Here is a 26162-nt window from a genome sequence, read left to right as displayed (position 1 = left end):
TTCTACATAAGTTGTGTATGCATTATATTCATAATTATTGAATTATGTGAGTTTTATATTGCCATGAATTGCATCAAATATATGTTCATTCATTAAAATTATTTGAATATGCATTGAATTGAAAAAAAACAACGAAAAAAAGAAAAGAAATCGGAAACACAACCTGGGTTCTTTGAACCCATGACCTTGCGCCGGTCACCAGGCTTGCAACCTGCGTGACTGAGCCGAGCCTCAAGCCTCAAGCCAGCAGCTCCCTCTCTCCATGAAAACCAAACGACAATGTCCATGGCATCGTCCCTAAATCCCACCCTTGCCTGCAGATGAGTCATGGCACCTACGCCAATTTCCATTGGGACTCACGACCTAAAGTTGTTTTTTTTTTTGGGCAAATTCATCCTTTCCAACGATGATTATCGAAACTCTTGTAGATTTTCATCGAGATTTCTTAGGGTTTCAATTCGAAATCCCTATGGTTTTCACACCCAATGTTGAGAAATCAAAATTATCTGTTCATAATAGGGTTCCAGTTTGAACCCGAACTTCCCCGACCAAAAATTCACCAAGAACACGGCCACCCAATGTGGCGACGCTGGTCTTAACTCCGACGAACTCATCCAGTAACGTTCGGATGTTTTTGGTCCTTACCCGAGCCCACTTGGGCTTGACTGCTTTTTGGTCCAAAATGTTAGCCCCTTGGGCTTTGATTTCTTAGCCTTTTGGAGAGATTTATCTGGGCTCACAGATCGTAGCCTGTAACACATAACTCGACCTTACCTTTTTTCTTGTTTGGGCTTGACCCAACACATGACACCAACTCGAGGGCTATGGTGTCCTATATGCCCACGAAGCACACGATCGTTGCCTCTGTTAGGCTGCTGGATCTTACCTAGTTTTAGGCCTGATTCCTAACTCTCCGCCCTTGACATTCCAACCCATTTTTGGGCTTGGATCCCATTCCTTTTCAGGGCTTTTAATAGCCTATTAAGGCTTTGGTCCAATGCCTTGGGCTAGGGGTGGGCAAACAGGTATAGGAACCGCAGGTCGGGGCGGGTAATCAAGGTTCGAAAGGGGTACGGACTGATTCCTAATTTTTAAAAAGAGAAACGGGGCGGGCCTTTGAAAATTTAGGGGTGGGCTGGTTCCAAAAATATAGAAAACGGGTACCAGGACCGGGCCGTTTGTAATTGCAATTGATGGATGAGATTGAAGAGTAAGCTACCATTCAATCTGAACCGTTAGTTTTACCCTGGTTTCTCTCTTGTCTCAAGTCCTCAACTCTGTCACTGGAGACTGGACCTCGAACTCATTCTCTCTCGTTGTCAAGTGTGCGTTGTCCCTTCCCATCTGTCGTTCTCCATCAGTCATCTCCTCCTATCCATCACTCTTCTTCAGTCGTCTCCCAAAACCCTTCTCCAATGGTGGTCCAGCACCCAGCTCTACAGGGAGTTCCAACAAATGTACCTAGATAATGCGAACCCGATGAAGCTGATTTTGAGGATAAAGAAGATTCAAGAATAATTGTCAACTTTGGAAGATCCGTGCCGCGAACTTCTTTCGGCCAAACAGCTAATTTTCAATTTTCTTTTTCAGATAAAATTGGGAAACTTTAGTTTTTAATTTTGATTTTTGGGTTTTGAAGGATTTGATTGATAAGGCTATGACAACTCTGGTTGGGAACAGAAACCAATTGCATAAACTCCAATGTATTGGTGTGGGCAGGGTCCGATTCGGGAGCACCCATCGGTACGAGTTTCGGGTCAGATTCGAGAAGATCCACGTCGGCGTCTTGTACTTTGACGACGTTGCTTCCTGGAATAAGTTCAGGAAACCCAGGACCCATCTGGGTTTTCATTAATCTACAGGTATGGTTTGAGGAGATTTATAACTTTGTATTAATTACAGATTGCTGGGTTTTTATCAATCAGCAGGTATCATTGCCTTTTGCTGTAATTTCTCTTCTCCTTACTTTGTCTGAGTAGTCTCAATTGATTTGTTGATGGTTTTTTTTTATATGAAACTCAGGTGTTATCAATCAATTTTTTGTTATATTATATGTATATATGAATTGTTTGCTTACTGGAAGTGGAAGTAAGTTGGGAATTTGATTGGTTTTTTATATGAAATTCAAACCTAATACTTTTGAACTATCTGTTCATGTTCTTGTAATAGACTGCTTAATGGAGTTACTTAGTACAGACTTTATATGCTGAGTGATGAATCTCAAAAGTGGACCTTCATACTATTAATTATTATTTGTTAAGCGATTAATCATGTGGGGTTCAAATTAGATGACTGAATTCTTCGTTCAACTGCTATGTCTCTTGTAAATATGACCAAAGCTTGTCCAATGCCATAAACTGCTAATCTGGCTAGCGCCATCAATTCTATTCTTTCCTGAAATTGTTCATGTGTTTTCGAAGATTTGTTGATTTACTCTCTACTAATAATAAGATTTGTGAAAAAGTAGTTTGTGACCAAATATTCCTACTGTTTATTTGCAGCACTCCCTTGTGCAGCTATAGCACCAATGTTAGCTTAGCAGTTTATAATTAAGGCTAATATGAAACTCCATTATTTGTAATACAATTTTCTGAACATTCACATTCAATTAAATTACATGTCAATCAAACCTCTATAACCTGCTCCCCCTCTCCTTATTTTTCAAGTTTTGTTGCTTGCCAAAATTGGCGGAAAAAAGGGGAAATGTCTGATTGCATTCTTCTGTGTGGCTTTAGCTGGATTTTTTACTTTAACTGGTTTTAGATTTTCATGATTCACACGCCCCTGTTTATTTCTGGATCGAAAATGGATGTTCCCTTTATTTTAATCAAGAAGTTATGCAATCGTTGGCCCTGAAATTGTATGCATATAGATGTAGACAAGTGTTATATCAAAATTAAAGTCGTTCGTTTTTAATATTGCAGCAGTGAGAGCTCATATGTAATGGAGGACCTCAAAGAGAAGCTGCTTCCACCAAAAGTCCTAAAACCTGCATTAGTTGTAAACCTTTGCAAAGCATCTTATCGATCATCGACCTTTGGAAGTCAACCTTTTCAAGGAGTAGATGTCATGGGGCTGAAGAATATATAAGAATTCATGTCTGTGTTGCTGCTTAGCAATGCAGTTTGTGAATTACAAAAAAAAAAAAAAAAAAAAAAGAGTTTGATCCATGGACTCGTCTCGAATCGGCCCGTTTCAAATGGGTCGGGTTAGGTATGGTTCCAAAACTCAAAATCCCTCTACCCGGCCCGTCCTGCCTTGTTACTGTTTAAAACGGGTAAGGTTCGGTTCCTCTAAAATTCAGCCCGGCCCGGCCCGTGTCCACCTTTACCTTAGGCCACAAATTATATTGCCTATTTTTTTTAGGCCTTATGGGTTTTAAATTTTTTTGCCCAACTTTTAATTTTGGCCCGAAGTCCAAATAAATTACAAAGTCTATACATATTTGCATATTTTCTTGTTGCATATTTTTGTATATATTGCATTTGTTTGCAGGTATTATGAACTTGAAGTTCATAATTTTAAACCCGAAGTTTCGGAAAAGTGCCATAGAAACCTGAAGTTTCTTAATGCGCAACACTCATGTTGAGACCCAAAGATCTCCATGCTTAAATCCGTTTAAACCAAACCATGTCTTAGAACCTCAATGTTCTAAACTTTGATGTTTATGGAAATTTTATTTCCTAAAACACCAATCACATTCTTGTTTCTGCCATTCAACGTATTGTCAAACCGTAACAACTTCGATTTCATTGATTTGGAAGTTTCAACAAAGAAACTACTTTATGTGGATACAAGACGTGACACCCTCCTTGACTATGACTAGTTGTGAAATCATTGTAGCCAGTTATGGTATGGAAGAGGTGAATAAGCCTCTGCCATGATCTTGATTCAAAGACTTATACCTAAAGCATATCAAATGGAAGTACCTTACTGTTGAGGACTCCATGCCTTTTTGACTAGCTTTGGACCATTTCAAATCATGCAAAGATGAATTCTTGCCCAAAACAAAACATGATTGAAACCTTACATCCATGAATAGGTACAATTCTGAAGTTTATATCTAATCTAATTTTGACTGGAAGAAAATCTTTCTCGTCCTTCTATATCTAAATTGCTCATGAAGTAGTGGTATAGAGAGCGAAAATTTACCAAATTCTTAGATTTGATTACTACCACACTTGTGAGAGAATGGTTCCCCAGCAATTCGGCTAAGTGTTACCGAACGGTATAGACCCAATTTCGGTTGGAGTCTACCGAATGGTAGTGCCCTGCTTCGGCAGGGATACACCGAAATGCATGCTCTGCTTCGGTAGAGGTACATCGACGGGCATGTTCTGCTTCAACAGAGGCGTATCGAACGGTATTGCTCTGCTTCGGCAGAGACTACTGAACAAACCTCTCCAGTTTTGGCTAGAGCCTATCGAACCTAAGTCTGGGTCTGTCTTTCTCTCATACAATCTAATTTCGAGTTTGTTTTACAACTGATGGTAGAATTAGGCCTGCTAAGAGGTGAGCATGATCCCTGGTACTTAAAACTTCAAGAATATGAGATAGTATTCCCGAACTTTAACCCTACATAATCTAACTCTGTTTTGACGGAATAGACCATTGGTTATGCACTTTTCCGTGCTGTTACCAATGTTGTTGAGGAGTACCATTCTAGTAGTCAATCATTGAGACTGATTTTGCTCCACCTAACACATTTGGAAGAGCGAAATTTGACATGGAAGGCCTATTGGCCGAACCCCCTTGTAAATTTGGTTTAATTTATGAAAAATTTATTTTGTTTTAGGATTTAAGATTGGTGTTTGGATATCACTATTTTTCTCGAATAAAGAGTTAATTAACGAAAATTACCACATGTGACTACAATTAACTCATGCTTAGGTATGTTTTGTGTGGCAGTTAGCAGTCTGGTTCTATGCTAACTATATACTTAATCATCCCCTGACAACCTTTCAGGCTTATCCAACCTAATTGTGGGGCATGGAACTGCCCTATATTGTTCAATGATATTAATTTTACCATAAAGGGAAGCCTTATACTCACTCATTCCGAAAGAATGTCTTTTGAGCTTTAAGGATATTCGAGAGTATTACTACCATATTGAAACCAATGTACAAAATGGAGTAAAATTCCTTAGCATATTACCATATTGCACTTCCTATGAATATAGCCAGAAGCATATTCTAGAGAAGATGGAACGCTTAACGAGTGGATTACACCCATTCAGGTCCACTATGTGGCCGACCAGAAGCCCGCGATTTGAAAGGAATTTTCGCTATGGATGTACTTTTGGGATATCCAAGATGATCTATGATGCACCGTTTTGGGCATCATTTTACCAAAAGTAAAGACATCATACCTGGACGCGTACTATACCTTACCACCCTCTATCTTTCCTCTAAAGGATTCAAAGAGGACATTTGTGGACTGATTCAACCACCCTGCGGTTTATTTAGATACTTTAAAGTATTGGTTGATGCTTCTACATGATGGTCACACGTGTGGCTATTATCCACAAGCAACATTCTCCACACTGGTGGCTCAGATTAACAAGCCCAAGGCTCACCACCCAAATTTATTTGATTTGATAAGTTGGAGAATTTACATCGAAAACTTTCAATGGATATTGCATTTCAGTTGGGTTTTAAAGTTAAACATCTAGTCCCATGTTCATACCCAGAACGACCCAGCAGAAGCATTCATTAAACGCCTTCAAATGATTGCGCAATCAATTGGTCATACGTACCAAGTTCCCGATCTCTGCTTGGGGCCATGTAATATTGCAAGCAACCATGTTGGTCCGCCTGAGGCCTATCATGACCCAACCTTATAAAGCACATGTCAGTTGGTTACCAGATACGAACCCGACATATCGCATCTGCGCGTCTTTGGTTGTGCGGTCTATGTACCATTTTTGCACCGCCCTAACATACAAAAGAAAAAAGGGGTCTTCAGGGAAGGATGGAAATCTATGTCGGTTATGATTCTCCTTCTAATATTCGTTCCTTAGAACCTTTGACAAGCGATCTCTTTACTGCTCGTTTTTGTGAATTGTCACTTTTATAAGATAGTCTTCCTATCGTTAGGGAGAGATAAAAACATCAATGTTCCTAAAAGAACGACGCGAATTATCGTGGACATAATGAAAAACGACGATAACGAACATTGTTCTGTTGTTTAGTATCAACGTAGAACTGATTGGTCAACTAGAAGAATTAATTGATGATGAATGAGATGAATGAAATAGTGCGATATAATGCTTTGCGGCGTAAGGCTTCTCTCATACGCCATGTTACATGGAGTTTCCCAAGGACTTACATGTACTGATTCAAATAGTTCTAGACCACAAGAACACTCTCTCGGTTCTGATGAGGACTTCACTTTACGGATGCAGAACTATCTGGGCGGATGTGGTATACCCGTCTAGGTGAATATTTGATTAGTTAGGGATATATGCCTATGTGTGTACAAAATATGAAATTGCTAAAGTTGAGAAAATTAACTCACACCTAAAGTCGGACTTTAAGATGAATGATCTTAGGAAACTTAACATTACCTCGACCTGAAGTTTCGAGCTAGTTCTAATGGTATTCTGGTCCACCACTCAAACTAGACACATAAGGTGTTTCCTCTAAGTATACCCTGATCGTATGTATGCTAGATGCAAATGTGACCTTTACGGAGAGTATAGAGCATAAGGTTCCATATTGGAACGTGAGGCAACCATATCTAAGTACCATTGGCTTTTGTTGTACTTAGCTCAATGCACTAGAATCGGAATCTTATGTGCTAATAATCTTTTGGCATAAAGTAACACTGTGCCTACACGCAACCACCAAATTGGTGTTAAAGACGTTTTTCCTTTACTACGGATTTGGGCTTATCTATCCCTATGCATCTCAGAATAGATCACACCCCCTTGATCTTTGGAATGATGCCTACCTTGTGAGATTCGTTGAATCATACCATTTATCTGACCGCATAAGGTACGGTCCTGCATGGTAATGTCTTTACCGTTAAGGAACACTGCAATATCATGTTGTGAAACCTTTGAATCATTCCAAGACTCATTATATCTCATCACGTGAGAGATATAGTCGAGAACTCTTGTTGATCATATTCAAAATCCTTGCGTTTTTCATCCATCGTTGAATCCTAACAACGATTTATGAAGATAACATCGTATGTATCGACCAGATCATTATACATCCAACAAGTCAACACCAAGCATATTGTGTTTACATCAGCATGAGCATTAGAAGATTGAAGTCGAGTAGTTTGATCCCTTACAATCTTGCCAACTTCTACATGAAGTCTACCTTCCAGAAGCTTGTCCAAGGAATTGGTATGAGTAACTTTCTCACTTACGATGCTTATAGTTTCATTTGGAAGTTTTGTCAAACTCAGAGGGAGTATCCAGAAGTATACTCACTTGACCTTAATGTATTCTTTTTCCTACGATTATGAGCATTTTTCCCGTTGGGATTTTGCTACCTAACTAGGTTTTGACGAGGCATCCATCCTGGGTTGGTCATACCCTTGTGTACGTCCTACTTACATCCCAAAGACGTATAGTTTTGACTTAATTCAATTTCTTACTTTTCTCCTTAGTCTATGGGTTTTTCTCCCACCTTAGGTTTTGCCATAGCGAGGTTTTGTGAGTTTTACTACCCATGCATTCTTCTGTTTGTTTTGAGACTCACATTTGCTACTTGTGCCGACTAGACGAGACGACTTCATCAACTGCTTCTACATTTGCCTGAATATCTGATGCGCCATCTACTTGAGTATTTGCATACTCAATGGGGAGTGTTGTGACATATGTTCTTATCAATATTGTGATTGTGTAAATCCTAAGTAGAGATAAAAATAAGAATCCTTTGGGATCTAGAAGATCTTTCCTAATAGACTTTGCATTACTTGGAGAGCAAGTTTCTCTCCTCCTTATTACTATAAATAAAGGCACAAGGACTGAGGAATTAACACACAATTGCTCAAGCCTCTTCTCCACTCTCTTTCTCTCTATGCCGCAACCCTCAGTTAAATATAGGCCACAACAAGAGTATAATTATACGCACAATTTTATCTTTTCTAATATGACTTTATGTCGTACACACATGCAACAGCATCCAAATATCCAAAAATTAAGAAAAAAAAATATTGAATGATACACAAAAGTTTTAAAATTTTCAAAGTCTTGCAACCGTAAGAGATCCGAATAATGTTTTGAGAATTACGAGATGAAATTGATTTCAAAATTTCCAATAAATTCCGATAACCCAAAGTTAAAACTAATATTTGATTCCAAAACCTTTTTGGATTGGCATTAGAATAATTGTTTCCTATTCAATCAGACCGAAAATTACCCCTACTCAGCTCTAGGACTTTCCAATTCCAATCCAAAAGGTTTCAAAAATAAATATCAATCTCAATTTAGAAATTTCGGAGTTCTAGTTATTTTACCCAATTTTAGAAGTTTTGGAATTTTTCTATAAATCCAAAGTTTTGCGTTTTTCCCCCTTCATGTTCTCAATATTGTCAAACAACTTCAAGTCTTCAAGTATGGATTTGCATATTTTTTTTAAGGTAAGAAACATTTCATTAATAATATAAAATCACGAACATAATCCATAAAGGAATTAATTTTATGATGATAAACGCCGCAGAAAGACAATGTAAAATTTAGCCACATAACCACATCCAGCCAAACAAAAAGATAACGTTCGCGAGGACAAAAACTTGCATCACTTCTTATGATCTTGCAACAGATGAGATGATGCTCATTCGATAAAGAAGTCATGCTATGAGGCATCACAAAGATGTACTCGTATTCCTTAGCCTGGTGGACAAACAACAAAACCACAAACAAAACAAAAAAAATAACACAACACAAAACACTTTCCTCACAAGTATGAGTCATTAGCTATGAAAGACCTAACCAACAGGTTAGATAAGCTCACAATGCCTAACTGGTACAAGCTGGACCCAACACCGTCAAACATACAAGGTAAACATTGTACCATCACTTGAAGACCTTGAACAACAAACAACAAGAAAACATGGCTATGTATCCTTCAAAACCATTGCAACTACACCACTCTTTGATCACTTGCAATCGTTGACAAAAATTCCTCCTATGAGTCCCCTCCAATATAGGTCGAGCTTCCTCCTCATAGTTCTTGCCTAGCGTACAAACCAAAACCACCTCAGATTTGAACAAATTGTTGCTTTAAGATTAAATATTGAGTAGTAAGTCATAACTACTACAAAAAGCTCTCCTCCTCAAAAGGAGAGTGGCCACAACCACGATAACTCTCATCGACAAAGCGACCACTACTATAAACATGAAAAGAAAGAGAAGGAAGAGATTAAGAAGGATTGTCACCGAAGGGGATGGGTTTTTTTTTTTTCTCCCTAACAACTAGTTTTATTTTTTGTTGAATGGTTTTGCATATTTGATTACATGATGCAAAAAAAAGAAACATATGATCATCTAATGTGATAAACTCATTAATTGACATGACATGTATAAATCACTTGTCACATCATATAGTACACTAATGTAGTCAAGGTTCTAAAGGGCGCTAAGCGCTAAGCGGGCGGTAGGCAAGCATAACATATAAATTAGGGAAATACCCCAAAATGAGACAATTTCTTAATCTTGGGATAGAAATAGGATAAACCAGCTATGCACAAGCCATGTACACCATGCACAGAACTGAAATTACTCAAATACCCACATATAAATACTAAAAATCATCAGCCCATTGCATCACTATTCTCATTTGGAAGAGAGAGATGTTGAGAGAGCTTTGTGAGCTCTGGGTTCTGGATTGAGCTAAGATCTTTGAGCTCTTATTTCGAAGAGATGGAAGTTCAAAGAGAGGCAAGAAGAGTGAGCTGGGTTTTGGATTGACCTCATAACTCTGATTTCAAACAAAGTGATGCGAGAGAGAGGCGAGATGAGTGAGCTAGGTTTTGTACCTTATTTTTTGTTTTGGCTGGAAAGTTCCATTTTTTTCGACAACTAAAGCTTCGGCAGGCATAATAAGGTAAGGTTTTTAGTTCCAAGTTCCTCCATCAACGGTTTATGGAATAAATGGGTTGTTTAAATTAGGGTTTATGTTTCATGTTGGGGTGTATGGGCTGTGGAATAAATTTCAAGTTTTGACGTGCTACTAGGGGTGGGCGCGGTTCGGTTTGGTGAGGTTTTGGGTGAAACCAAAACCAAAACCGTAAGTTTTTGCGGTTTGGTTCGGTGCGGTTTTGAGGCTAAAACCGAAATGAAACCGAACCATTTGGATCGGTTTGGTTTGGTTTTAAACGGTTTTGGTTTGGTTTCATTGTTTGAGAAAACTATTATGGTTACCTAGTTGTATCTCATTTCATTTTCCTTTGATATACACTTCAATTCTCTTCTATGAGCAATGTTTACTGTTTGTTTTTCATTTTGCATGTCTTATATTACTGCATTGTTCAAGCATGCATACAATATTAAAATTCAATCAAGCATGGCTTCAATTACAATCAGATATGCATGCATACAACATACATTATTACACCTATTCAACTTACTTTGCGTCATTCAAGTTTCAAACCATTGACTGAATGACTGCCATTCGGTGCATGTGAATAATATTTAAAGCAGCAGGTATTGTTTGTTTGAAATATCTAACTGACTACCATTAACAATTTGCTTTGAATATCTAAAGCAATATATCTTTAAATATCTATAGAGATATATCTATTTGATTTAGTGGCTAAGATTGATTAGTGTGCATGTTTCATTTAAATAATTATGGGTTTAACTTGTACGAGATCATTTTTTGAGTGGAGACCGAGAGAGAGGGTAAAAATCAGAGAAGATGGGTGAGTTAGAGAGTGAACTCAGTTCACAAAACCTACAAATGAAAAGGTAAAAATCAGAGAAGATGGGTGAGTTAGAGAGTGAACTCTTGTGCATATTCGAAATGTAGAGAGAGAGAGAGAAAGAGAGAGGAGAAATTTTCTCTTTCTCTTCCTCTTTGTTTCTCTCTCTATAAAATGAGAAATAAGGGTTGAAATTTTTAGATAACCCATTTATATGGGAGGACAATTTGGTTATTTCAAGGTGTAAGAAAAATCACATTTCTGTCTGATTATTGTGCATGACATGTGCATGTTGTGTATATTCGAAATGTTCTATTTATGTCCCAAGATTAAGAAATTGTCCAATTTTTTGGTAGCTCCCTATAAATTATGAAGTACTAGAACATATTGAAAACATGGGGACGAAACATATAATTAGTGTTCATCCAAGTACAAACTCTTAAACACTAATTATAAAGTTTCTTACAATTTATTGAAAAATAAAATATAGAATAAAAGTTATCTAATTTATGTCTGAGTGAGAGTAGCGATTTACGCAGGTGCCTAGGCGGGTCTAGACAGGATATGTGGGATCCTAGGCAAGTTTAGACGACCTTTCTTATTTTTTAAACGCTCATGGACTAAGCATGGAGGTGATTAGTCGCTTAGCGCTTTGGCGGGGCCTAGACAACGCTAGGCAAGGACTTTTAGAACACTAAATATAGTTCAAAAATGTGATCTCCCTAACATTTTTCTTAATTATATAATATGACTAACAACAAATAATACTTATCCAAAAGTAATAATTAAGTTTATATAAGTGCATATTTGAGTAAATTTACAAAACAATCAAGTTTAAGTCATTGATAAGGTTGAGAATAATGTTTGGCTATTCAATGATGAGTAGGAACTCCTACTCAAAAACTCTTCGTGTTTGAATCACAGAGTTTTACATTTACGATCAGAACCGTTGGTATTATGAATCCCTCTGTAAAGGTCACCTATGCAAAAAAATGAATTAAAATTAAGGTCGTTTAGTCAATATATTGTAGTAATTACATAGACAGTTCGTAATGCTTTTACCAATTTCGTTCCTCTGTTTTTATACAATTCAATGACTAAATGACCTTAGTTTTAATTGATTTTTTACAAAGTCGACCTATATAAAATGATTTATAATATGAACAATTCTAATCATAAACACAAAGTTCTATGAACTGACAACGAACAATTTTGAAATAAGAACTCATACTCATCATTTGAGTAGCCAAGTATTATCCTACAGTTGAATACAAGGATGGGTACAATATAAATAAGTGTACATAGGATAAGAAAAAAGAGTGGTCAACTTCACTGAGCCGATGAACATATGTCGCCGTAGACGGTGAGTAGTGCGCGAAAGGTGGCTAGCATTCCCCTTAAACAAATTACGTTCGAACAACCATCCTCAAATGAAATGCAAGGAGCAAAACTTGTACCAAACCAATTTAGCAAAACTTGTAAGTGGAAGAAACAAAGAGTCTCCCCTCTTACCAGTTGTCTTTACAGCTACTCCACATACATACATATTTCAGACATACATCTAGCCTCACACCTTATTCCTACAGGTTTCAAAGAATATTACAACAATAACGGCTAAAATTTTTAATTTACCAACCAAAACTACCGTTGGTAACCCATAGCTACTACTGGGATCCTCACCTTGTGCCCCCGGCTACCTTTCATTATCACCTCTCCGAAACTGTAGGCTCCAGTGATAGACCGAACTGTCAGAGTCACTGAGAACTTTCGTGATGCACCAGGTCTCAGAGTCATTGCCCGAGGGCTGGCTTCAATTGCAATGGCTGGAGCCATTCTGGTTGTGATCACATAGGTTTCTTCTTCAGCAACATTTGTGACCGTGCGTGTAACTGTTTGACTTTTCACAAGATGAGCTACTGTGATTGACGGAGAGTTGAAATTTGACGGGTGGCCCATAGTGTAGTTGCAGGGGGAGTTTGTGTAGTTCTTTATCTCATTAGAATTAATACCAGCTGTTGTACACAAGAAACCCAAGTAATCCTGATAGCCTACAAAAAACGAAAAATTATTCGATTGAGAATTCATCACATAATATGCCGAAGATAAGTCCGATAGCGTAAAACCACATCAAGAAGGTAGAAGAATACATACCTGCATCAAAGATTAGTCCAGGATCCAGAGCAGCTTTTGGATCAACATGGCCACTCCCATAATCAAAAGGGGTGGCACCGACAAACTTAATGGTTTGTGTTTCAGAATATTGTTGTGCTTGAAGAGGTTTTCCAGCCCTGTCGATAGTTGTTGATGTTGTCATCAAAGCTGATTTGATGGCAGCGGGGCTCCAATGAGGGTGCTTCTGCTTTACAAGAGCAGCTATTCCCGCTATATGTGGTGCAGCCATACTTGTTCCAGAAATCATGGCAAATCCCTCCCCTGCTCAAAGAAAATAATCCCTTAATATGTCAAGTGCATCGCTAGAGGTACAATTGTTATCGACTTACATTTAATTAGATGGCTGTGAAGGAAAGAAATCTGAATATCTTCCCCTTCTCTCCAATATTTTTATAACCCATTTCAGAATTTGAAACCTCACAAACCGCTTCGTGACTAAAGTTTGATAGACAGCTACATACTAAAACATCTGGGGAAAGTTTGGAACATCAAAATATGGGGAAAGAACACTTGAATGCTTCGATTAGATTCATACCAACATAATTTGGTTCATCTGTTCCATTTGGAGACCAAGCAGCCCAAATCAGAGAACCAGGAGCTAGAATATCCGGTTTGAGAAGATCTGCTTCTTGGAAGCTGAAATCTTTGATGTTGGGTCCTCTAGCAGAGAATAGTGCCACCTGTGGTGCAGACTTGTGGAGTTTAGGCATCAAACCATTCCCAATGCTACCTATAGCTTTGAAGCTCTTCACACGACCAGTCCAATCCCTAACAGTTGAGATGTTGTAATAATCTATAAGATCCTGAACAACATCGACGCCAGAGCACCAAGAACCAATCATGCACATAATTGCAGAAAGGGAAAAAGTTAGAACATGCATAAGGAAAGGGGGCCAAAGATATAAATAGTAGTACAAGTAAGTTGTAATAGATGGTAAGCACCGTAAGTTATCAGACAGCATCAAGGTCATATGCTACAAAGAAATGACAAAATATGGATTTTATTTTATTTTTCTTGTTACAGAGGTCAAAGACAAATGAATTTGCATGAGTATAATATACGCTCATATGCTACCGTAGTAAATCTAATTTCACAAAACACTTGAAGAATGTTCCATACTCTATTACTTGATTACAAGAAATCAAACTCTATAAGCCAAAAAAAATAGACACCGTTTCGTTAAGGTGAAAAAAGTTGAAGTATTACCATTGACTTTTCAACATCAGTGATTAGAATCCCAGGAACGCCTACAGGAACAGGATCAAATTTTGTCCCTGGGGAAACATTTTCCACCGCAAGAACAAAACCGATTGCACCAAGACTTTTGGCTGTTTCGGACACTTTCTTGATTGATGCAGTACCAACAACGAAATTAAATGAATAGCCACAAAGAAGAACATTCCCCTGAACCAAGTTCTTGTTTAAAACTTCTGGTTTCTGGCAGTCTGAGGGGCTATACTTCACTACAGAAGAATCAAGAAGCACATCATTTGCAGCAACCAGCGTGTATGTTTGATTTGGATGTGTCGATGCTGCAAAAAGGGAACAGAGGGGGGGGAATACTTCAGGCTTCAGAAATGTGAAATTGTAGAATGTAAACCAGCGATTGCCTTGGAATGCAAAAAACATGTATTAAAAAAATACAAGCAATAACTGCTGTAAATTGAAGTGGTCGCAAGATAACACAACCGTGGAATGCTCCAGGATCCATGTTGAGGCATTACAAAAATCAACCTGAAATCAAACATGTCTGATTCATGCTAATGAGGCTGTCTTTTATTAGGCCTTTACCATTTTCGCTGGTTACGATGCATTAAGCTTAAAGTTAGGGTTGTTGGCTTAAATAAAGGTCTAACTGTTAGAGCTGATTACCAGAGTATATGTCCTGGAATCCCAAATAAACCATTGTACTGCTTTCATTTGAATCTTAAACACAACCACGCTTATCTCCCTGTTTGAAACTTACTTTTCAACATGGTATCAGAGCAATATTGTCCTGATACCTAAACCCATTGCTGTTCTTACCCTACTTTGACCACAACAAAGAGAAAAAGTCGACAACTTCTCTGTTGTTGCTATGCCACATGTTCCACTACGTCTTCATCAAGATCTCTTCTCTGTTCTTGGCTTATTTACTTAGGTCCTTGTGGAACGAAGGGATTTCCCCTTCTAATCTATGTTACAAATGAGCCTGAGCTATCCACATTTTTTCTGAAAACCTCATAAACATACTATTCTATTTGCAGCAAGCTGAGAATTGTCAATATTCATTCTACAAGTTGAGAGGGAGTCTATAGATTGATTACAAGTCATTTAACTTAATGACTACCTATTAGAGTTTAGCCTAAATCAGAACTGTTAGCTTGAACTAAAGTCTGGGTTACATAGCTGATTAACAAAGAAATTTTTTTCCAGGAGATTATGCAGAAAGCATTTAAGTTTCTGATGAATCTGCTACTAACAATATGCTAGAAGAACATAACTAAATACTTTTGCTCCCAAAACAGATACTTACGTGACAACCCAAGTCCAGCTAATATTTTTCCATTTCCAAGCGTTAGGTGGTTTTTGTATCTGCGATCATCAATGGCGGCAGCAACAGAAGCTATCCAAGGACTATAAGAAACCAAAGTTTTTGGAAAAGGTCCTCCATTTCCAGCTGCTTGTGCAACAAACACACCTGCTTTCACAGCTGAAAGAAGTGTGGCATCAAAAGGATTCAAATAAGTGGTCTTCGTGGTAGCTGGAGGACTGTTTGGCCCCACAGAAAGGCTCAGTATATCCACTCCATCATACACAGCCTGATCAAAAAAGATGTTCAAATAAGAACCACCATTCCAGACATAGCGACCAAAGGAAATAACCCAAAAGAATGTAAAACTAGTTGGCAAGGCAACATCTATCTGTTTCATCTTCAATGAAATATGTGAGCAGTCACCAACTTAAACCTTTTAGCCTCTTTTTTCTGTATGATGGAGATGTGACAAGAGGACAAACTAGAAAATACTCTTTTTTTTCTCTTATCTCTAAAGAATACATATTGATAGAATTTTGCAGAGTGAGCAGGAAGATATATCTGCATGTGCTCATACCCACACGTAAAAAAGGCACCCACACACGCTCAAATGTACACAAAAATAAGTGCACCAAGCATTCACCCAATGTCTTTTGCTCATGTTATGGAATTATTGCACACCTGATCAATTGCGGCTACTACATCTGCAACAAACCCTCCAAAAAGCCTGTAAAGGGCTTTATATACAGCAATTCTGAAGACAGAAATTTATGTATCTCGATTAAAAGAGAGAATAACATTTACTACTTTAATTCAAGAAATGACCAGAAGAACCCTATTATTCCTCACCTGGCACGGGGAGCCATCCCACTTGCTTTCCCAAATTCATGACCATGCATTCTCACTGGAATTCCATTATTACCAGCTGCAATAGCTGCAGTGTGACTGGAAGACAATGATACAAAAAAAGGAAAAGAGCTTCAGATAGAAAAGAAAATAAAATCTCAATTGACACAAGCAGGAAGGGGAAAAGGAAAAGGAATCAAAAGATTTATGTTAGGATAAATGTTGCTTAAAACGAAAGCAAAATAGTTTCTGCCAATTCCAAGTGGTAGGAACCAGGAACTTTAATGGTTGTCACAGTTTTCCTTTTCTGAACAGTGAAACCCCAAAAGTTACATCTTCTGTAAATACATCAAAGTTATAATTTTACGATATTTTATCATTATGATAGCATAATGCTATGCTCATATTCATTGAAATGTATGTCATTTAAGAAATGTCCTTATCTCTTTGTTCACAGAAGAAAGTATAAAACATTTTGTTATTTGTGGAAGAGTATCTAAGCTTACTAATTGAATTCCCCAATTGATGCCATTCATGGTATGGCATTCACCGATGCCTATTAGGCTTACAATTGGATTCCCAATTGTGTTAAACTTACCAAGAAATGCACTTATCTCTTTACTTCTTTGAAACTAATTTGTTTCTTTAAATTTTTGAAACACTGATATAAACCAAAAATATCCATTCAGAATGAAAGCAAATACACAATAGCACAGGTTCCCATGAAGAACGTGTAACAGAGGTGTGGGGCCTAACCTTCCATGTCCATCACCATCCATAGGAGAGGCAAAATCAATAGAAGGATTAAATACTCCAGCTGCTATTGCAGCTTTGGCAAAATGGTGAGCTCCAATAATCTTCCCATTACAGAAGCTCCTCTTGGTGTCTGGATCAACTTCACATTTACCTCTATACTTTGGAACAGGCCCATAAGGATCGGTATTGTGGCTAGCAAAGCTTGGATGGTGCGGATAAATCCCTGAGTCGACAAACCCTATCACAATATCTTCTCCAGCCCTATCGGAGCCACCTCCTGTCGGCCATACTCCAGTTGGGAGCCCTAAAAACTGTGGGGTGTGGGTTGTAAGTCTCCTCACCTTCCAATCTCTCTCCACCGATTTCACACCAGGAGCACGCATCAATGTTTCTGCCTACTAATGAAAGGAACAGCGTAAGAAAATGAGAATGTAAGAGAAGACATCAATATCAGTCATTCATATAAGCATTATAAGAGGAAGTGTCTGTCCAAGTTGTCACCTGTTCATGAGAAATGTGGACAGCAAATCCATTAATAAGATGTTGATAGCTGTAGAGTTTTTGGTAGCTCCCTTCCTCAAACAACATGCCAAGAAGCATATCGTGTTTGCTCTCCAAGTGTCGGGCATACGATGTGACTGATTCACTGAAAGAAGCCAAAAGAATGGCCAAAAGAGAACAAATGTTATTTATCAGTCCATTTCATGATTCAGAATCAGAGAGAAAACTGCCCCATTCGTGAAGGGAAATATCTAATCATGTATATGATAGTTTAGGATGAAAGACGTGCACTTTATAGACAAGAAGATCATATTGGAAGGCAATCTCTTTTTGGACAAAGCAACTAGTTGTATGTAAGCTGTCACATAATGGTACCGTATGAACATGTACATGATGCATATGTCTCAATTTGTTAGGAAAGAAATTGATGAAACTAATTACTATATCCCAACAACTACTTCAAACAGGAAACATGTTGTAAGATCCACTTAAAGATCTAAGAAAGTCAGTTCACGAAAAACCAATTGTGGTAAGACTAAGCAATAACAAAGAAATTATTGCCATAATAAACACAAACAAAACAGATGACAGATTGTCGTGTGTAACTCTACTCTAACCTGTTAGGTCATTTCCTAAAAGCAAAATAGAATTGACGGTTCTATTTGTTGGATCAATTTTTCAATGGACTTTATCATCTTTTGTAAAAGGATCAATCAAATGTCAAATATTAACATAATATATAGAGGATTTGTGGCATTTCATATGATTTCACAGAGAGTCCCAAAACATTGCTCTAGTGACGGTCGTAATTCTTTGTAATAGATCTCCATCAATGTCATTAGATTCATACAATTAAATTATGCATGACTTTGACAGATTCTTGAATTTCATACAACCACCATCTGGCCTCAAGTCAACGCTCACATTTTTTTTTCTACTTCTGCAGCAATTAATATTTTTAAAACACCTACCTCTGTTCGTGCTGAGTGGTTATCATTTTAAAATAAATTGTTTGATAAAATGTCATCACTTTAAAATAATTATGGCAAACAATTAGTACAAAAGAGCTAGACAATGTCCTATCCTGTATGCAAGCAAAACCATTCATGGATGGATTAAGAAAGATATATCTCTGTTTGTACTGAGTTATGATTCTAATATAATTAAGCAAGAAAATAGCAGAAAAGTAAACTAGACAGCATCAGGTCCTGCATGCCAGCAAAACCCGTTAACCCAAGCTTGCCTGGATGGATTGAGGTTGAAGTCACTATCACCGGCTCTACACTCCCAAAGTCGATATCTAGCTTGAAGTTAGTTTACGTTTTACACACCTAAGCATATCCGCGAACTTGTTTGTACATGATTTGACATTACAAAGCCTATGCAGAGTCAAACGAAGAACTAGAATTCATACAAACCAACAACACACAAGTTATTCAGAAAATTCTTTGGCCCAACAAAGATACCTCCGAAGTCTAAGACCCCACTTGGACTATATGAAGCAATAACCACAAAGAAATCTAATTTCAATGCTTTTGGGAATGGTCAAGACCTCCCAGGCTGCCTATGATTGGTTGGTAATAGGATAATATTCTTATCCAAGATACATACATGCATAAATAAATGCATAATTGTGTGTGTGAAGAATAAGATATATAAAGATACTAACAACAACAACAAAGCCCTTCCCAACAAAATCATGCAGAAAATTTGAATATACCTAGTTGTGTCAATCTTTTCATCAGATTCCACTGCAGTGGCTTCAAATCCATCAACACCACCTTGGTAACTTATAATAGGCTCTCCTTCAATCGTCACAATGTAAACATCAGCTTTGCCAACAATTAAAAGGGAAAACAGTACAGCAACTGCGCACCCAAACTTGACGGCCACCATTTTTACCATTCAAGTACCCAACTTCAGTACTCCACAAGATCTGAATTATCAGAAACACCAAGAGTCAATAATACGAATTGATCCTAAAGTAGGCTAAACTTAGAAAAAGACAATAATTACTAGGAAAATGACCACTACAATTACTACGACCTGTGATTATTTTACACATTTGTGAGCTCAAAGTAAACAATTTCATTGCTTCCTTGGATAAATAAGGAAAAAAATTTGACTCGAAAAATTAGCTTAATCTCGAGCCTTTCCTATGTTGTGGAGTTGAAAACAACACTGAATTTCAACTAATAAAAATCGAATTCCGGAAAGTAAAAACACCGAGAAAAAGAAACCGAATACTAACATTACGAAAACTTGAAAACCACATACACAAGTAGCAAAAAATTTAAAATGTAGCCAGTTGTGGTAAGTATGATGAGATTGCAGAAGTAATTAGAGTCTTTAAAAAGTGAGATTTTGATTAGCAAGCGAGTGAGTGAGTCGCTGAGTGGAAGAAATAAGGCAAAGTAGCTTCAAGATCACAGCAAGCACCAAAAAGCATTCCTTAATAAAAAGCCGCTTCCATTACTAAGCACCTTCAAAAAGCAAAACAATGAATCTCAAAAATTCCAAAAAAAATAATAAAAATAATAAAAATCAAAATAAAAGCAACCCCTTTGTTATCGATCGAAGCAAGGAATAATCGGCCAACATATGCTGAACAAAATCAAAAGTGTAATTAAAAAAATGAAATAAAAATGGAAAGGGAGTGTTCGGTTACTTGCAGAGATCCAAAGGGGTGAATCGGCAGAGGAGAGTGAGGGGGCTGAGATTTACATCAAGGCTAACAATGGAGGGCTGAGATTTGATCAGAATGCGGAGTGCATTGCTTTGATTGCAGAGCTCTAGAGCTCGAGAGAGAGCTGGGAAGAAGCTGATCGACTTACCAGTGGAGTGAGTGAGTGTGAGCGTGACTGGCGGTGAGAGCGAGAGGAGTCTCTCCTACATATCCTATCAGGTTGTTAGGGTTTTTTTTTTTTTTTTTTTTAATTTTTATCGAGGGTAAGACAGCGAGCCGCAGATGATGTAGGGAGGGATTAATTGTTAATTGCTCGGTAATGAAAAGTAAATTTTGATTAATTTTGGTCATTAGTTTTGGTGGGGGTGCCAACATTCGCGCGCTAGCTGTCGGACGCTTTATGGTAAAAGACGAGACTACCCTCTTAGTTTTGTCGTGGGGGGAACACGGCAGAGGGGGATCCACCTGAGAGGGTGAGGCCCGTGAGGCCCGTGAGGGGGATGGATGGAGCGGCTGCGGGTTCCGGTTTGATGTTACTGCAACCGTCTCGTTTCTTGTTGTTTTGTCCGTCCGTCTTTTTGCAGACAGAGATTCCCATTTTTTGTTCCCCTTTCAAATTAGCACTTGGTCATGGTTAATATTTAGGTTTGATACCGTCTAGTGGTATTTTTTTACTTGTAAGTGAAAAGTTTTAGATTCGATTATTGTTAAAGGCGAATTTGAATTACTTTATTGCTAACTCATTATGATGCTTAGTTCACTCCCCATCTCTTAGTGTACATAATATCGTTTGTTTAAAAAAAATAAAAATGATTAATATCGATTTCAATCAGCATTTTTATACTGCTAGTTTTGTTTAATTTTTATAGAACAATATTTTACCTGAAGTGGAATAGTCACTTACAAGCATAAAAGAATACTTTTAGGGTGCGTTTGTTTGGCTTCCTTAACTCTCATTGGATTAGATTGGACTATAGTCCAGTGTTTGTTAGTTACTGGGATTATGTTTAATGAGACCAAAAGGGACTCATATGGACTAACAGGCGCGCTAGAAGTTCTTAGCAAAAGTCCTCGAAAAGGAGGGGACTAGCTAAGACCGTCTTCCTTCTTTGCTCTCTTCCGTCTCTTCCTCTCCAACAAGACCTATATAATGGCACCACCTCCGACGTTCATGGGCATAGATTGCCGCCGATGGTCTCCGTTCAAACCCAAATCATGGGATCTTTGTGAACCCAGCGGTGGGTGAGGAACACGACGGCCGTTGAAACCCAAATCACGGAATCCTTGTGAACCCAGTGGTGGGTGAGGAACACGACAGCAATGAAGGAATATTGGAGGCCAAGAAGGCCGGTGCCTGGGACGGTGACGAAGACGGCAAAGGTCTTGGATTGGGACGACAGCGACTTGGGATCGCCGATAATAAAGATGGGGTAAGCAACTTGAGACGCCAAATTGTAGAATTGATTTTTATTTAATATCAAATTGTGGAATTTAAAATTGTCGAGAGTTGATTTTGATTTGATCTATAATTGCAGGGAGTTGGTTTTGATCTGAAATGCAATTGTAGGAAGTTGGTTTTGATTTGATCTCAAAGGGTGCAATTGGGTTTCGAAGAAGAGGAATAGTTTTCAGAAGAAAAAAAAAGAGAGAATTAAGAATAAAATATTAATAGAGATATAGATAAATTAATATAATATTAGAATTTATTAATTATCTTACCTCTTAGTCCGACACTGTATCAAATACTTCACTAAGTTAGTCCAGCTTAGTCTATTCTAAGGCAGTCCAGCTTAGTCTTTAAAGTTAATCTAGTCCTAGATAATCCGGTGCAACAAACGCACCCTTATTGTAGTTCTAGCGAATCTTGTTATAGAGAATTTTATATTCAATTGTTAAAAATATAATATAATATTGATAATGAATTACTAAAGTACAACAAAGCTACTACTGGAACACTATAAATGTATTACGAAGAGACTAAGTGTTGACCCTAAAAACTACCAAGCCTACGTGGCGCGCAGGCCGAGTAATCTATAAGCTAACTACGTCCTTTGGTGAATGCGGGGCGTGCCAACTCGTCGGCCGAGCTCGGCCGAGGAGTAATTTTGTTGATGTTGCGTTGGGCGCGCGGCTGACTTCTGCGTCTTGCGACTGTGGCCGAGAAAGGAACACGTCTCGGCCTCTTGGGCTCTTGAACCTGAAGACAAGGTTACTATTCTTACGAAGTTCACGAATCGCCGTTGTCGGATTCGGTCACAGTGATGTTATTCGTCAGAGTAAACTCTCGCCGAATCGACACCAAAGTATACGGGCATAAATACTCAAAGTGAATATAAGTCTTAATAGTGAACGTGGTTCGGCCGTCTGAATGCCGAACTCTAAATCCCACTTGGGAGTATCCAATCATAAAATAACTCGACGTGCAATGCACCGAGCTCGATAAACTGTAACACCTCACTTCGCCGAGAAGGCTAAGAAGATGACCTTAATCAATAAGGATCCGGAAATTCTTCTCGACCGAGACTTGGATAGACAACCAACCGTCCCCGTCGCAATGCTGTTGATGCCAATGGAAGATGCTGCGAGACCGGCTGATTCTACGATGACAGAGCTATCTATGCCGACTTAAGATATCACCGATTGCTTTCACAGTGCTGTTGATGCCAACGGAAGATGTGTCAGCGAAAAGAGAAAATAAAAATCTCAAAGTTGTTGAGAGAATTTGCGCAGGGCAGTTATGTATTGAATTGGAGACCCTCGAATGATGCACAGCCTCTTCTATTTATAGCAACGGATCCCCCAAGGTCGAGTTAAAACCCTATTCGGACTAGGACTTCTTCTCCTAATCAAACACTGACTCGACCAATCCTACTTTCATTATGACTGTGAACCTAGTCCCTTATTGAACCAGATTCGCTTTCGGGTTATTAATCCTGCCGAGACTCCTTATTGCACCAGGACTCGACCTGTCTTACGTCATGACCTAGCCGACCTAGGTTTGGAGGCCAACGTACTGAACGATCCATAACACCCTTGTCGCAAGGCCTTCCGGGCCGAAAATGATTCTATATTCGGCCCAAACTATTATTTTGGGCCTAAACACTAAGCCAAAGACTTTCAAAATTACACACCTAGAAATGTGTCATTTTAAAGAGTTCTTAAATTTAGTATGCTAAATTTTATGAAATTTTATACTTCGTCCAAACATAACACAAGTGGGCATGAAAATATTTTTAACCACTTTGGCCGCACCCGATTCATCAATGAGATAAAACTTACAGTTCAAGGAATGGTCTCAGGTAAACAATTTCTATGGGGTGTAGGCCTCCAAAAAGGTAATATAAAGGCATGCAAAGGTTTCCTCGGTATTGGCCCACGAATCTATAAACGGAAAAGAACTTGACTGCAAGACCGACCGTCAAGCGGGGACGAAAATCGGCCCCAGTGATCTGAGTGTCGAGTGGAAAGGTTTAAAATTTTCTATGGATAACAGGTTATTCTTAACTTAGAGAAGAAGGAGGTCATCACCTAAGCAACCCTAAATTCGACAATTAAATAACTAACATGCTTCTAGTATTATCACGCGAATTCTGTTCTCTATGTTTGATTAACACTATTATTTATATAAGTAAAAGAACAAAGTTTTTGCTTTGCTGATGCTTGAGAAGTTGGGCTCTATTTTTTTTAGGGAACTGTTATTAGCACTTCAAAAATCTCATTCTACACTCTTCACAATTGTATTTTTCTTTCTAATTATGGAAAATTTAGAATGTCAAATGAGATTATCAATGTGCTAATAATGATTCCCTATTTTTATATTTGCTTTTTGACATTGAAAAATACTATACTAGATTTGGTTTGATGTTAAGCACCGCATATAATCTTGTTGTAATTGGATTTAAAAAGTGAAGTTTAAATGTTTAATTATAATCTCTTTTTAGCAACTCTTTCGGCCTTGTACTTAATAAAACAAATCAAGATTTTCAAGGTCAAAAGGTGTGTTCATATGTCCATACATACCTCAACATCTCGTATCAACATTCCCCCTAAATAAATTCGTTGCACTAGTACTTCACTCAACCAAGGAGGGAAGGAAAAGAACACTACTTGGCTACTGCAAATTCAGCAGCAGCTCACGAATGGAACATATCCAATCTGTGTTTATAATTTTAATTATTTGGAACGTGTTTATCTATAATTGGGTAAAAGCCAGAACTACTGCTGAATTTGCAATAGCCAAGTAGTGTCAAAAGAAAGATGAGGGAAGTTGGTAAATGTAAGTGATATATGGGGCAAAGTATTTAGGGCATGTTTGTTTGCCCTCGTTAAAGTTCACTGGATTGGACTACTTTGCTAAGACTACTAATCCCGTGTTTGGTGCAAGTTGGACTAAACTTAAATGGGATTAAGTCAAACTCGTTCCGACTAAGAGCTTCGCTAAGTTGTCCTAGTGAGACCTCCCAAAAACCACGGGATTGCTAATCCCGTCTCTAACATCGTTTGCACACCTTTGTCATCTACAACTCCTACTCCCTTACCCCTGTGCAGATCTGAAACCCACCCCCCACCCACTGCCTAAATCTCAAAATCCAACATCTAAAATTCCCCCAAAAGCACATGCAGACGAATCTCCCGAACAAATTCAAAACAAAAACGCAAAATCACCAGAAAATCAGAGGAGGTGTTGGTGGTGAGCTCTGATGAATCCTCTGCATAAGGAAAAAATGGAGAGGTTAGGGAGATAGTGGATGGTGGAAAAGAGGGGATGGGAGAGAGGTGGGCGGAGGAAAATAGAGAGATGTATACGGAGAGTGGAAGAGAACTCTAGAAAAATGGTGAACAAGATAAAAAGAGGGAGAGGGGAGGGAGAGAGTACCGGAGAAAAGAGGAATGGGTCAGTGATATGTTTGGAAAAAAAATACTAGCCATTAGATTGTTTCTAGAAACAAGTAAAATGATAGATTAATAATAAAATATTAATAAATAGAGATTAAATAATATAGTATCTAAATTTAATAGTTATCCTGCTTACTAGTCCAACACTGTACCAAACGCTTCACTAAGTCAGTCCAGTTTAGTTTAGTCTAAGCCAGTCCAGCTTAGTCCCTGAAGTTAGTCCAGTCCGAGATAGTCCGGTGCAACAAACGCACCCTTATAGAATTACCTTGGATTGGGTTGGGTCCATGGTGTTCGCGTCAGGAATTTCCGTCGGGGATGTTTCCTGGCCGACGAGCACACAGCTCCCCTGGAGGTTGGCGCCGGTTGAGGGCTGCTGTCGGGCTTCTGCTTCGCTGTCGGGCTTTGTCGGGCAAGACTCTTCAGGTAAGGCTTGTCGGGCAAGGCTGAAAGAGAATGACAGAGTTAACTTTGAGAGGTGCCTTTGTGGGGCCTTAGGTGTAGGCCTTGAGGCTCACAATCAAGGTTAACTTTTAGGTGCTCAGGCGTGCCACTGCTATCTTCTGCATGGCAGATGTAAAATGGATGTCGAGTTTTAGTTGTATATATGTATATATCCGAGAAACCGTGTTAGTTATAACAGGTGCCTTCGTGGGGCCTTAGGTGTAGGCCTTGAGGCTTCCCATAAATAACTAAACCAGTGCTCGAACATATCATATTTGTTCGAGTGATTGCCGGAGTTTTCTAACTATTATGCTTCTGATTACCCGAGTCCAAGAAGTAGAATGAACCCAAATAGGTGCCTTTGTGAGGTCTTAGGTGTAGGCCTTAAGGCTTCCCATCAGAGTTCATTCTTATACTTAGACTCTCTAGATCGCAGAACGGAATGAATCCAAATGGATGCCTTTGTG

The 26162-nt window shown here is 38.4% G+C and overlaps 1 protein-coding gene across 8 annotated transcripts; it reads right to left on the bottom strand.

Moving 5' to 3' along the window:
- Positions 1-12329: 12329 nt before the first annotated feature.
- On the bottom strand, positions 12330-20632 carry LOC103453779 (subtilisin-like protease SBT2.5). 8 transcript variants are annotated; one of them, XM_070810352.1, is made up of 12 exons: positions 20504-20590; positions 20109-20152; positions 19390-19605; positions 17670-17814; positions 17169-17563; positions 16416-16511; positions 16248-16320; positions 15567-15852; positions 14258-14583; positions 13586-13853; positions 13030-13311; positions 12330-12926 (listed from the first exon to the last, which is right to left on the bottom strand). In XM_070810352.1, exons 3-12 carry the CDS (start codon positions 19572-19574, stop codon positions 12520-12522), a joined length of 2463 nt encoding a protein of 820 aa, XP_070666453.1. In that variant the 5' UTR covers positions 19575-19605; positions 20109-20152; positions 20504-20590; the 3' UTR covers positions 12330-12519. The 8 variants fall into 8 exon arrangements, with proteins under 8 accessions (XP_070666453.1, XP_070666452.1, XP_017192514.3 ...); XM_070810351.1 differs by having other exon boundaries at positions 20338-20562; XM_017337025.3 differs by lacking the exon at positions 20109-20152 and having other exon boundaries at positions 20504-20632.
- Positions 20633-26162: the final 5530 nt, after the last annotated feature.

This window comes from Malus domestica, chromosome 13 (assembly GCF_042453785.1).
Source record: "Malus domestica chromosome 13, GDT2T_hap1".
Taxonomy (NCBI): domain Eukaryota; kingdom Viridiplantae; phylum Streptophyta; class Magnoliopsida; order Rosales; family Rosaceae; genus Malus; species Malus domestica.
Note: the sequence above shows the minus strand (reverse complement) of the source record. Positions and strands in the feature narration are given on the sequence as shown.